The 15,005-nt window shown below is 44.9% G+C and overlaps 1 protein-coding gene across 2 annotated transcripts in view; it reads left to right on the top strand.

The window, feature by feature from the left end:
• The first annotated feature begins 11,910 nt into the window (after positions 1 to 11,910).
• The window catches only part of LOC135481232 (trifunctional enzyme subunit alpha, mitochondrial-like), a 35,922-nt gene continuing 32,827 nt past the window's right edge, over positions 11,911 to 15,005 (top strand). The window contains exons 1-3 of one of the 2 annotated variants that reach the window (XM_064761060.1): positions 11,911 to 12,004; positions 14,112 to 14,165; positions 14,666 to 14,736. In XM_064761060.1, coding sequence (XP_064617130.1) covers positions 11,938 to 12,004; positions 14,112 to 14,165; positions 14,666 to 14,736 — 192 coding nt within the window. In that variant the 5' untranslated portion in view covers positions 11,911 to 11,937. The remainder of the gene's footprint in view (positions 12,005 to 14,111; positions 14,166 to 14,665; positions 14,737 to 15,005) is intronic. The other variant, XM_064761061.1, reaches the window with a different exon arrangement.

Raw genomic sequence — 15,005 nt, 5'->3', positions numbered from 1 at the left:
CTGAATGTCACATTTACCTGTGTCAAATGTGACACAGTGACCTGTGATGCATGTGTCATACAGTTGTCTGTGTAATGTCTCCAGGATCTGTACTGAACATGTCACATTGACCTGTGTCAAATGTGACACAGTGACCTGTGATGCATGTGTCACACAGTTGTCTGTGTTATGTCTCCAGGATCTGTACTGAACATGTCACATTGACCTGTGTCAAATGTGACACAGTGACCTGTGATGCATGTGTCACACAGTTGTCTGTGTTATGTCTCCAGGATCTGTACTGAACAGGTCACATTTACCTGTGTCAAATGTGACACAGTGACCTGTGATGCATGTGTCACACAGTTGTCTGTGTTATGTCTCCAGGATCTGTACTGAACAGGTCACATTTACCTGTGTCAAATGTGACACAGTGACCTGTGATGCATGTGTCACACAGTTGTGTGTGTTATGTCTCAAGGATCTGTACTGAACATGTCACATTGACCTGTGTCAAATGTGACACAGTGACCTGTGATGCATGTGTCACACAGTTGTCTGTGTTATGTCTCAAGGATCTGTACTGAATGTCACATTGACCTGTGTCAAATGTGACACAGTGACCTGTGACATGTGTAGCACTTTTACCTGTGTCATATGTCACTGACCTGTGACGTGTCAAACTCACCAGTGACATACAGGTACTTAGCTTATCTCTTTCACTTTCAGGTCTTATTTTCCACACATATATACATATGTTTGTACATATAGATATATACTCTTAATAACCCATTATTAAAGATAATTGTCAGAGAAAGGCACAATTTTTCTGTGTGTGGAACTTACTATTTTCTGCCATTGTTATTAGTTACATGATGACTCAGTGATAGGATATGCAAATATATGTTGTCAATAATCCTCATATACACCTCGCTCAACATGAGGATTATTGACACCATATAGACACCAACATGAGGATTATTGACACCATATTGACACCAACATGAGGATTATTGACACCATATAGGCACCAACATGAGGATTATTGACACCATATATTGAGTCACCATGTAACAAACTTATCCTGCAAAGACCCGTCAATTCAGTGCCGACGACTGATGTATAGGTGAATCGCTTCTGCGATGTGACCATCGTTGGACCCCAACAAAGGGAGATAACCTTCTTAGCAGACACATTTGATGTCGTCTGCAGGATTCGCGAATATATCTGTACCCCACATGACCGTTGTTGTCCAATGAAAAACAGAGTATTTCGTCTGATGCAGGATAAATTCTTATCCATGTGACAGGTTCCATGATATCAGATAGTTATTATCTATGTTATCAGTTACTAGACTTGCCCTCTGCCCCCCAAGTCTTCCCCGGGACCTTCTATAACACTTCGCTAATAAAGTTGTGTTTTAGAATCCAGCTCTGGCTGATACGGCTGTAGCTTTGCATCAGGAGAATTGTCAGGTAGTTGTGGTTTTCCCTGCCAGGATCTGCCCTAGCCCGTCACCAGTCAGGTTGAGTGTTAGAATTTAGTCCTGACTGATCTGGCTCTAGCTTTATGCCAGGAGAATTGCCAGGTAGCTGTGGTTTTCCCTGCCAGGATCTGCCCTAGCCCGTCACCAGTCAGGTTGAGTGTTAGAATTTAGTCCTGACTGATCTGGCTCTAGCTTTATGCCAGGAGAATTGTCAGGTAGCTGTGGTTTTCCCTGCCAGGATCTGCCCTAGCCCGTCACCAGTCAGGTTGAGTATTAGAATTCAGTCCTGACTGATCTGGCTGTAGCTTTACGCCAGGAGAATTGTCAGGTAGCTGTGGCTTTCCCTGCCAGGATCTTCCCTAGCCCGTCACCAGTCAGGTTGAGTGTTAGAATTCAGTCCTGACTGATCTGGCTGTAGCTTTGCATCAGGAGAATTGTCAGGTAGCTGTGGTTTTCCCTGCCAGGATCTGCCCTAGCCCGTCACCAGTCAGGTTGAGTATTAGAATTCAGTCCTGACTGATCTGGCTGTAGCTTTGCATCAGGAGAATTGTCAGGTAGCTGTGGTTTTCCCTGCCAGGATCTGCCCTAGCCCGTCACCAGTCAGGTTGAGTGTTAGAATTCAGTCCTGACTGATCTGGCTGTAGCTTTACGTCAGGAGAATTGTCATGTAGTTGTGGTTTTCCCTGCCAGGATCTGCCCTAGCCCGTCACGAGTCAGGTTGAGTGTTAGAATTCAGTCCTGACTGATCCGGTGGTAGCTTTGCATCAGGAGAATTGTCAGGTGGCTGTGGTTTTCCCTGCCAGGATCTGCCCTAGCCCGTCACCAGTCAGGTTGAGTGTTAGAATTCAGTCCTGACTGATCCGGCTGTAGTTTTATGCCAGGAGAATTGTCAGGTAGTTGTGGTTTTCCCTGCCAGGATCTGCCCTAGCCTGTCACCAGTCAGGTTAAGTGTTAGAATTCAGTCCTGACTGATCTGGCTGTAGCTTTATGCCAGGAGAATTGTCAGGTAGCTGTGGTTTTCCCTGCCAGGATCTGCCCTAGCCCGTCACCAGTCAGGTTGAGTGTTAGAATTCAGTCCTGACTGATCCGGCTGTAACTTTATGCCAGGAGAATTGTCAGGTAGCTGTGGTTTTCCTAGCCAGGATCTGCCCTAGCCCGACACCAGTCAGGTTGAGTGTTAGAATTCAGTCCTGACTGATCTGGCTGTAGCTTTGCATCAGGAGAATTGTCAGGTAGCTATGGTTTTCTCTGCCAGGATCTACCCTAGCCCGTCACCAGTCAGGTTGAGTGTTAGAATTCAGTCCTGACTGATCTGGCTGTAGCTTTGCATCAGGAGAATTGTCAGGTAGCTGTGGTTTTCCCTGCCAGGATCTGCCCTAGCCCGTCACCAGTCAGGTTGAGTATTAGTATTCAGCCCTGACTGATCTGGCTGTAGCTTTGCATCAGGAGAATTGTCAGGTAGCTGTGGTTTTCCCTGCCAGGATCTGCCCTAGCCCGTCACCAGTCAGGTTGAGTGTTAGAATTCAGTCCTGACTGATCCGGCTGTAGCTTTGCATCAGGAGAATTGTCATTCAGCTGTGGTTTTCCCTGCCAGGATCTGCCCTAGCCCGTCACCAGTCAGGTTGAGTGTTAGAATTCAGTCCTGACTGATCTGGCTGTAGCTTTATGCCAGGAGAATTGTCAGGTAGCTGTGGTTTTCCCTGCAAGGATCTGCCCTAGCCCGTCACCAGTCAGGTTGAGTGTTAGAATTCAGTCCTGACTGATCTGGCTGTAGCTTTATGCCAGGAGAATTGTCAGGTAGCTGTGGTTTTCCCTGCCAGGATCTGCCCTAGCCCGTCACCAGTCAGGTTGAGTGTTAGAATTCAGTCCTGACTGATCTGGCTGTAGCTTTATGCCAGGAGAATTGTCAGGTAGCTGTGGTTTTCTCTGCCAGGATCTACCCTAGCCCGTCACCAGTCAGGTTGAGTGTTAGAATTCAGTCCTGACTGATCTGGCTGTAGCTTTACGCCAGGAGAATTGTCAGGCAGCTGTGGTTTTCCCTGCCAGGATCTGCCCTAGCCCGTCACCAGTCAGGTTGAGTATTAGAATTCAGTCCTGACTGATCTGGCTGTAGCTTTATGCCAGGAGAATTGTCAGGTAGCTGTGGTTTTCCCTGCCAGGATCTGCCCTAGCCTGTCACCAGTCAGGTTGAGTATTAGAATTCAGTCCTGACTGATCCGGCTGTAGCTTTGCCTCAGGAGAATTGTCAGGTAGCTGTGGTTTTCCCTGCCAGGATCTGCCCTAGCCCGTCACCAGTCAGGTTGAGTGTTGGAATTCAGTCCTGACTGATCTGGCTGTAGCTTTACGCCAGGAGAATTGTCAGGTAGCTGTGGTTTTCCCTGCCAGGATCTGCCCTAGCCCCTCACCAGTCAGGTTGAGTGTTAGAATTCAGTCCTGACTGATCCGGCTGTAGCTTTACGCCAGGAGAATTGTCAGGTAGCTGTGGTTTTCCCTGCCAGGATCTGCCCTAGCCCGTCACCAGTCAGGTTGAGTATTAGAATTCAGTCCTGACTGATCTGGCTGTAGCTTTGCATCAGGAGAATTGTCAGGTAGCTATGGTTTTCCCTGCCAGGATCTGCCCTAGCCTGTCACCAGTCAGGTTGAGTGTTGGAATTCAGTCCTGACTGATCCGGCTGTAGCTTTGCATCAGGAGAATTGTCAGGTAGCTGTGGTTTTCCCTGCCAGGATCTGCCCTAGCCTGTCACCAGTCAGGTTGAGTGTTAGAATTCAGTTCTGACTGATCCGGCTGTAGCTTTGCATCAGGAGAATTGTCAGGCAGCTGTGGTTTTCCCTGCCAGGATCTGCCCTAGCCCGTCACCAGTCAGGTTGAGTGTTAGAATTCAGTCCTGACTGATCTGGCTGTAGCTTTACGCCAGGAGAATTGTCAGGTAGTTGTGGTTTTCCCTGCCAGGATCTGCCCTAGCCCGTCACCAGTCAGGTTGAGTATTAGAATTCAGTCCTGACTGATCTGGCTGTAGCTTTGCATCAGGAGAATTGTCAGGTAGCTGTGGTTTTCCCTGCCAGGATCTGCCCTAGCCCCTCACCAGTCAGGTTGAGTGTTAGAATTCAGTCCTGACTGATCTGGCCGTAGCTTTACGCCAGGAGAATTGTCAGGCAGCTGTGGTTTTTTCCTGCCAGGATCTGCCCTAGCCTGTCACCAGTCAGGTTGAGTATTAGAATTCAGTCCTGACTGATCTGGCTGTAGCTTTATGCCAGGAGAATTGTTGGGCAGCTGTGGTTTTCCCTGCCAGGATCTGCCCTAGCCCCTCACCAGTCAGGTTGAGTATAAGAAATCAGTCCTGACTGATCTGGCTGTAGCTTTACGCCAGGAGAATTGTCAGGTAGTTGTGGTTTTCCCTGCAAGGATCTGCCCTAGCCCGTCACCAGTCAGGTTGAGTATTAGAATTCAGTCCTGACTGATCTGGCTGTAGCTTTACGCCAGGAGAATTGTCAGGTAGTTGTGGTTTTCCCTGCCAGGATCTGCCCTAGCCCGTCACCAGTCAGGTTGAGTATTAGAATTCAGTCCTGACTGATCTGGCTGTAGCTTTGCATCAGGATAATTGTCAGGTAGCTGTGGTTTTCCCTGCCAGGATCTGCCCTAGCCCGTCACCAGTCAGGTTGAGTGTTAGAATTCAGTCCTGACTGATCTGGCTGTAGCTTTATGCCAGGAGAAATGTCAGGCAGCTGTGGTTTTCCCTGCCAGGATCTGCCCTAGCCCGTCACCAGTCAGGTTGTGTGTTAGAATTCAGTCCTGACTGATCTGGCTGTAGCTTTGCATCAGGAGAATTGTCAGGTAGCTGTGGTTTTCCCTGCCAGGATCTGCCCTAGCCCGTCACCAGTCAGGTTGAGTATTAGAATTCAGTCCTGACTGATCTGGCTGTAGCTTTATGCCAGGAGAATTGTCATGTAGTTGTGGTTTTCCCTGCCAGGATCTGCCCTAGCCCCTCACCAGTCAGGTTGAGTGTTAGATATCAGTCCTGACTGATCCGGCTGTAGCTTTGCATCAGGAGAATTGTCAGGTAGCTGTGGTTTTCCCTGCCAGGATCTGCCCTAGCCCGTCACCAGTCAGGTTGAGTATTAGAATTCAGTCCTGACTGATCTGGCTGTAGCTTTATGCCAGGAGAATTGTCAGGTAGTTGTGGTTTTCCCTGCCAGGATCTGCCCTAGCCCGTCACCAGTCAGGTTGAGTGTTAGAATTCAGTCCTGACTGATCCGGCTGTAGCTTTATGCCAGGAGAATTGTCAGGTAGCTGTGGTTTTCCCTGCCAGGATCTGCCCTAGCCCGACACCAGTCAGGTTGAGTATTAGAATTCAGTCCTGACTGATCTGGCTGTAGCTTTGCATCAGGAGAATTGTCAGGCAGCTGTGGATTTCCCTGCCAGGATCTGCCCTAGCCCGTCACCAGTCAGGTTGAGTATTAGAATTCAGTCCTGACTGATCCGGCTCTAACTTTGCATCAGGAGAATTGTCAGGTAGCTGTGGTTTTCCCTGCCAGGATCTGCCCTAGCCCGTCACCAGTCAGGTTGAGTGTTAGAATTCAGTCCTGACTGATCTAGCTGTAGCTTTACGCCAGGAGAATTGTCAGGTAGTTGTGGTTTTCCCTGCCAGGATCTGCCCTAGCCCGTCACCAGTCAGGTTGAGTGTTAGAATTCAGTCCTGACTGATCTGGCTGTAGCTTTATGCCAGGAGAATTGTCAGGTAGCTGTGGTTTTCCCTGCCAGGATCTGCCCTAGCCCGTCACCAGTCGGGTTGAGTGTTAGAATTCAGTCCTGACTGATCTGGCTGTAGCTTTACGCCAGGAGAATTGTCAGGTAGCTGTGGTTTTCCCTGCCAGGATCTGCCCTAGCCCGTCACCAGTCAGGTTGAGTATTAGAATTCAGTCCTGACTGATCCGGCTGTAGCTTTGCATCAGGAGAATTGTCAGGTAGCTGTGGTTTTTCCTGCCAGGATCTGCCCTAGCCCGTCACCAGTCAGGTTGTGTGTTAGAATTCAGTCCTGACTGATCTGGCTGTAGCTTTGCATCAGGAGAATTGTCAGGTAGCTGTGGTTTTCCCTGCCAGGATCTGCCCTAGCCTGTCACCAGTCAGGTTGAGTGTTAGAATTCAGTCCTGACTGATCTGGCTGTAGCTTTATGCCAGGAGAAATGTCAGGCAGCTGTGGTTTTCCCTGCCAGGATCTGCCCTAGCCCGTCACCAGTCAGGTTGAGTGTTAGAATTCAGTCCTGACTGATCTGGCTGTAGCTTTGCATCAGGAGAATTGTCAGGTAGCTGTGGTTTTCCCTGCCAGGATCTGCCCTAGCCTGTCACCAGTCAGGTTGAGTGTTAGAATTCAGTCCTGACTGATCTGGCTGTAGCTTTATGCCAGGAGAAATGTCAGGCAGCTGTGGTTTTCCCTGCCAGGATCTGCCCTAGCCCGTCACCAGTCAGGTTGAGTGTTAGAATTCAGTCCTGACTGATCTGGCTGTAGCTTTATGCCAGGAGAATTGTCAGGCAGCTGTGGTTTTCCCTGCCAGGATCTGCCCTAGCCCGTCACCAGTCAGGTTGAGTGTTAGAATTCAGTCCTGACTGATCTGGCTGTAGCTTTATGCCAGGAGAATTGTCAGGCAGCTGTGGTTTTCCCTGCCAGGATCTGCCCTAGCCCGTCACCAGTCAGGTTGAGTGTTAGAATTCAGTCCTGACTGATCCGGCTGTAGCTTTATGCCAGGAGAATTGTCAGGTAGTTGTGGTTTTCCCTGCCAGGATCTGCCCTAGCCCGTCACCAGTCAGGTTGAGTGTTAGAATTCAGTCCTGACTGATCTGGCTGTAGCTTTACGCCAGGAGAATTGTCAGGTAGCTGTGGTTTTCCCTGCCAGGATCTGCCCTAGCCCCTCACCACTCAGGTTGAGTGTTAGAATCCAGCTCTCTCCTGAAATTCTGCCAGTGTAGCCTTGTGATGGCCATGTGGTTATAACCACATCTGATTTGCTATATTCATCATTTACTGGTCTATACACAGTTCTCAAGGCTTTGACAGGTTATCTGAACTTATGCTGACTTCCTCACTCTGCTTATAGTGTACTATATCTGTAGCAGATGTCCTGAATGGTGTCTTTGCTCTTCCAGTGAGGTAGCACAATCAATGTCTGCATGAAATGCATCCTGCTACCCAGCAGACTGGATGGGTTTGTACTGTGACACGGATACTTGTACATATCAGATAGGATGGGTCTATACTGTGACAGGAATACTTATACATACCACATTGGATGAGTCTGTAGTGTGACAGGAATACTCATACATACCACATTGGATGGGTCTATAGTGTGACAGGAATACTTATACATACCAGACTGATTGGATGGGTCTATACTGTGACAGGAATACTTATACATACCACATTGGATGGGTCTGTAGTGTGACAGGAATACTCATACATACCACATTGGATGAGTCTATAGTGTGACAGGAATACTCATACATACCAGATTGGATGGGTCTATAGTGTGACAGGAATACTTATACATACCAGACTGATTGGATGGGTCTATACTGTGACAGGAATACTTATACATATCACACTGGATGGGTCTGTAGTGTGACAGGGATCCTTATACATACCAGACTGGATGGGTCTATAGTGTGACAGGGATACTTATACATACCAGATTGGATGGGTCTATAGTGTGACACGGATACTTGTACATATCAGATTGGATGGGTCTATACTGTGACAGGAATACTTATACATACCACATTGGATGGGTCTATAGTGTGACAGGAATACTTATACATACCACATGGGATGGGTCTATAGTGTGGACAGGGATTCTTATATATACCAGACTGATTGGATGGGTCTTTAGTGTGACAGGGATCCTTATACATACCAGACTGGATGGGTCTATAGTGTGACAGGAATATTTATACATACCTGATTGGATGGGTCTATAGTGTGACAGGGATCCTTATATATACCAGACTGATTGGATGGGTCTACAGTGTGAGAGGGATACTTATACACACCAGATTGGATGGGTCTATAGTGTGACAGAGATCCTTATATATACCAGAAAGGATGGGTCTATAGTGTGACAGGAATATTTATACATACCTGATTGGATGGGTCTATAGTGTGACAGGGATCCTTATATATACCAGACTGATTGGATGGGTCTATAGTGTGACAGGCATACTTATATATACCAGACTGGATGGGTCTATACTGTGACAGGAATACTTATACATACCAGATTGGATGGGTCTATAGTGTGACAGGGATCCTTATATATACCAGATTGGATGGGTCTATAGTGTGACAGGGATACTTATATATACTCATACATACCAGATTGGATGGGTTTATAGTGTGACAGGAATACTTATACATACCACATTGGATGGGTCTATAGTGTGTCAAAAAACTTTTACATACCAGATTGGATGGGTCTATAGTGTGACAGGGATCCTTATATATACCAGACTGGATGGGTCTATAGTGTGACAGGGATACCTATATATACCAGACTGGATGGGTCTATAGTGTGACAGGAATACTTATACATACCTGATTTGATAGGTCTATAGTGTGACAAGAATACTTAACATTACCAAACTGGATGGGTCTATATAGTGTGACAGGGATCCTTATATATACCAGACTGGATGGGTCTATAGTGTGACAGGAATACTCATACATACCACATTGGATGGGTCTATAGTGTGACAGGAATACTCATACATACCACATTGGATGGGTCTGTAGTGTGACAGGGATACTTATACATACCTGATTGGATGGGTTTATAGTGTGTCAAGAATACTTAACATTACCAAACTGGATGCGTCTATATAGTGTGACAGGAATACTTATACATACCAGATTGATTGGATGGGTCTGTAGTGTGAGAGGAATACTTATACATACCACATTGGATGTGTCTATAGTGTGTCAAAAAAACTTTTACATACCAGATTGGATGGGTCTATACTGTGACAGGAATACTTATACATACCAGACTGATTGGATGGGTCTATACTGTGACAGGAATACTCATACATACCAGATTGGATGGGTCTATAGTGTGAGAGGAATACTTATGCATACCAGACTGGATGGGTCTATAGTGTGACAGGGATCCTTATATATACCAGATTGGATGTGTCTATAGTGTGACAGGGATACTTATACATACCACATTGGATGGGTCTATAGTGTGTCAAAAAAACTTTTACATACCAGATTGGATGGGTCTATAGTGTGACAGGGATCCTTATATATACCAGACTGGATGTGTCTATAGTGTGACAGGGATACTTATACATACCACATTGGATGGGTCTATAGTGTGTCAAAAAAACTTTTACATACCAGATTGGATGGGTCTGTAGTGTGACAGGGATCCTTATATATACCAGACTGGATGGGTCTATAGTGTGACAGGGATACTTATACATATCACACTGGATGGGTCTATACTGTGACATGAATACTTAACATTACCAAACTGGATGGGTCTATATAGTGTGACAGGGGTACTTATACATACCAGATTGGATGAGTCTATAGTGTGACAGGGATCATTATATATACCAGACTGGATGGATCTATAGTGTGCTAGGCCTCCACATGACATGCACGGCTAGGCTAATGCTATGTCAACTAGGCTTCCACACGACATGCACTGTTAGGCCTATGCTATGTCAGCTAGGCTTCCACATGACATGCACTGCTAGGCCAATGCTATGTCAGCTAGGCCTCCACATGACATGCACTGTTAGGCCTATGCTATGTCAGCTAGGCTTCCACACGACATGCACCGTTAGGCCAATGCTATGTCAGCTAGGCTTCCACACGACATGCACCGTTAGGCCAATGCTATGTCAGCTAGGCCTCCACATGACATGCACTGTTAGGCCAATACTATGTCATCTAGGCTTCCACACGACATGCACTGTTAGGCCTATGCTATGTCAGCTAGGCTTCCACACGACATGCACCGTTAGGCCAATGCTATGTCAGCTAGGACTCCACATGACATGCACTGCCATGCCAATGCTATGTCAGCTAGGCCTCCACACGACATGCACTGTTAGGCCTATGCTATGTCAGTTAGGCTTCCACACGACATGCACTGTTAGGCCTATGCTATGTCAGCTAGGCTTCCACATGACATGCACTGCTAGGCCAATGCTATGTCAGCTAGGCTTCCACATGACATGCACTTCTAGGCCAATGCTATGTCAGCTAGGCTTCCACACGACATGCACTGTTAGGCCTATGCTATGTCAACTAGGCTTCCACACGACATGCCCTGTTAGGCCTATGCTATGTCAGCTAGGCTTCCACATGACATGCACTGCTAGGCCAATGCTATGTCAGCTAGGCTTCCACACGACATGCACTGTTAGGCCTATGCTATGTCAGCTAGGCTTCCACATGACATGCACTGTACTAGGCCTATGCTATGTCAGCTAGGCTTCCACACGACATGCACTGTTAGGCCAATGCTATGTCAGCTAGGCTTCCACATGACATGCACTGCTAGGCCAATGCTATGTCAGCTAGGCTTCCACACGACATGCACTGATAGGCCTATGCTATGTCAGCTAGGCTTCCACATGACATGCACTGCTAGGCCAATGCTATGTCAGTTAGGCTTCCACACGACATGCACTGATAGGCCTATGCTATCTCAACTATAGTCCTCCACATGACATTCACTGCTAGGCCAATATACAGCACCATGTTACACCTTGGACCAGATACTAATATAGCATATTTATACCGGTATATATTGTCCCACTCCTTATAGGTCAATGCCAGATTATACACTCTCTGATGGGTCAGTATCATGAAATGTTGTGCCACCAAAGTCAACTTGAATCAAGGAGATATAAATATGTTTTCTCTGCACAACACGGTAGGCCTGCACATGCAGAGCTTGGGTGTTCCTAATTCCTAATTTTTGGGACAGATATTAGTAGAGGTGAAAGCCGAATATTATGTTTCTTTTCCAGCTTTTTTGAGAAGTCAAGGCATGAGTGTGTTTTTCATTAGATGGTTTAACCATTTGAAAGAAAAGAAACTAAATATTCCTCCTACAGCTATATATTTATATTGGCTAAAACGAGCAGACCGGGTGTCCCCAAATCTTGGAAAGAAATATGGTAGGTACCAGGTACCGTATACGTACAGTTTTTTTTTTTTTTTTCTTAATCCAGAACATTACGGAAAGCACTAGTAAAGCAACGGATGGCTTTAGACACGAAAGCCCTCATGTGCATTGTGTAGCCAAGGTGAGCTTATCCCCAACCTATCCCTGCACATGCCGAGTAGGATCCTGAGTTGGATGAATGAAATGACATATATGATCAAAAAGGTACGAGCGTATCTCGTACATTCCTCGAATCGATGCAGTCCAAAGTTCATTCGCCGGCCGGCGTGCAGAAGACAGACATGGCCAGCATGAGAGCGCTAGGGTTGCTAAAGTCTCTCCCGCGGACAGCACTTCTATCTAACTCTGGTGAGATATAATTTTGGACGCATCTTAATGCTGTGTGTTGCAACTCATGTAATATTTTGTCGTCATTGATTTGCATGTTTTTCTGAAATATTTCACGCCTGTTGAATGACTATCAAGTACGGCTGACGAAATTCGGGACCCGTGTGGAACTGGAAATGAACATGTAGTGATAGGGTACATCTGATATTTTTCACTATAGGTGTAGTTAAAAACGTTCTGTTGCGTATGGTTACAAGGTTTGACATTGGAGACAGAACCATTTTCATTCATTTTTTTTCTTAATTAATCAGTAATCAGATAAAAATCTTGAAGTGTCCTAGTTTTTGACACTTACACTTTAGTTAGAGTACGATTTTTAGGTCTCCATTTTCAAGTACAACATTTAGTGACTTGCAGACGACGAGGTGAAAGTAACATGACAAGGTATAGGCAAATGAGCTAAACTGGACGATATTTTGAGAAGTACGGCTGATAATAACCAGAAATTATTGTACATAAGACAACAGAACAAGGTGCACAACATATATAAATTGTGAATGTCAACTTGGTTTTGGACTTACGAGGCCCATGCTATTTAGACAATGTTTTCACTCCCGTGTGTCAGTGAGTAAGTATGTTGGCACAAATAAAACTGCAAATGCCCGGATGTTTGCAGTCTTGAATAGCAAATCAGAAATGATTACTGAATCAATTTCTCCAAATGCATATTCATTGTGTCTTGGAATATTTGCTGACAATTTGTAGGGTTATTTGTTTCTGAAGTGAGCCCAGAGGATGTGACTTAGCTTTCATAGCTAGTAGCTGCATCACTGTTAAATTTGTGGCCTATAATGTATGGGGATTAGTGCACATGTAGGTAGCCTGAAGCAGGACTTTGCATTACAACACTTGTCACACCTAAAGTTACTGTGTATTAGCCCTGCTAGCCTAATAAAGGTGTTCTGCACTGGTAACATAAGGTTACACAACAGCATTGAGGATTGGTATGGTAGACCATTTCATTACTGGAGACAGGATTATGTATTTGATTCTGTTAGCCTCTGTCTAATCCATTTGTTATGCAACAATAAATATGACATAATAAATGCTTATAATACTACTGTACATGTACATGTATACTGGGTTTGTGAACTCAGGCACTATGGTACTATGGCCCTTAAAAATTGTAAAGTATGATGTAAAACCCCAAGCGTACATACATACATGTACATACTTGTGCTTTTACAACAACACCCCCCCCCCTCCCCACCCAAAGAAAAAAGCAACAAAAGTTATAACATATACCCTAATTCCTCAACCTTTTCACATATGAAAGATCAACTTTCAGTGCAATTTACGGACATTTTTAATTTGATTTTGGAGACAAAACTACATTGGTTGGATTGACCAGTTTCAGGGCTTAAAGAGAAGAGGAAGAAAATGAAAATAGAAATAATAATGGGACTGCCATTATTATTAAGGATGTAAGTGTTTAGATGATGTAAAAGATATATGCAAAGTTTCTGGAAAGTTGATGCAATACTTTGCACAGACAAAATCTGCATACTTGAAAGTCCATTATTGTACCTGAAAGGGCTTATTTATGAGAATAATTACCCGACTGTAATTAAATTTAAGCATATACAAGTTAGGATGACAGGGAAGATTTATGTTTTATGGTAATACGTTGAGGACTTTGGGAAGAATTTCATGGATCAGATTTCAGTACACGGAAAGCACAATGACACAAAGTCCTAAATAGTATGAAAATAATAACACAGGCAGGCAGGCAGACTGACTGATAGATAGGGGAATTGAGGTGCATATTTGAAATGGTTTCATGGTGAGTTCCTGTGACTGGCCACTGTTGCTGTGTGACAGATTACTTTATACTAATAGATAGATCTGGTATTTTCATTTAATTGGTTTATTTCCAAGATAACCACATTTTCAGCTTCTTTTTTGGTGTTTCACATGTAAAATGTTCAGAACCCTTGAGCCTTCATCAGGATCTGTTTATACAGGTCTGTTTACACCTGTTGTTATCAGTTCACCTGCCCCGCTTTGTTCACTCAATTACACACCTAAACTTTGTTTACTTACTCATTGTTGATGTTGTCTTTTTCAGCAGGGACGGGCAGCAGATTGCACAGGTTTTTGTCCGTGTCAGCAGTCATGTCCTGTAAGTTCAAGACTTAGCTCATCAAAGATTGAAAGAAATCTCACTCCATATTGTTCCACACTTTGATATTTTGTTTGTAATAAATTGCACTTACAAGTGATACAAGTATTAAAGAACGAGTGAATATATATTCCTGCAGTAGTATTTTCGGCTGCAGCATGCACCCTGACCAGGCATGTTTTCACTTGACCATAGTTCTCAAATGGTGATTTGGCTGCAGCTTAGTCAGGAGATTTGTCCAGCACCTTGCGGAGGTCCGTGTTTTACTGAGGCATCCTCAAGTTGTAAACCTAACCGCTGTTAGATAAGTGGAAAAATTCTTATGTATGCCTTGGACACCAGTCGTATGTTAAATAGAGTGGATACGCACTGTTTTCTGATATTATGTGTAGTATCAATACTAGAGCTAAGCCTAGACTAGTTTGTCATGAACAGCAAACAATTAACAGTATAAATTCTGTAATACTGATCTGTGAAACATATTATCTGTGTTTTTGTAGCTCGAGTTCACATCAAGTATGAGGTGAAGGGAGACGTTGGGGTGATTCGCTTCAACTCCCCAAACTCAAAGGTATGTACAGCTTTAATGAACCTGTTTCGCTTACCATAAAATCGTAAAAATATCAGGACTCCAGAGGTTAACTGATTCTGTATCTGTATGCTTAATGTGTTCTGAAAGTTTTGAAAATCCCTCATATTGCCAAATTCCAGTACCGGTATGTAACTCTTACGTTCTGAGAAGAGGACGAGAGATCACAATGAGCAATTAGAAACAGCATCTAAGCTTACAGAGGTGTAACGAGTTTAGTGACATGTACCACAGAGGCTCCAGCTGGCCGG

This window comes from Liolophura sinensis, unplaced genomic scaffold (genome assembly GCF_032854445.1).
Source record: "Liolophura sinensis isolate JHLJ2023 unplaced genomic scaffold, CUHK_Ljap_v2 scaffold_14, whole genome shotgun sequence".
Classification (NCBI taxonomy): domain Eukaryota; kingdom Metazoa; phylum Mollusca; class Polyplacophora; order Chitonida; family Chitonidae; genus Liolophura; species Liolophura sinensis.
Note: the sequence above shows the minus strand (reverse complement) of the source record. Positions and strands in the feature narration are given on the sequence as shown.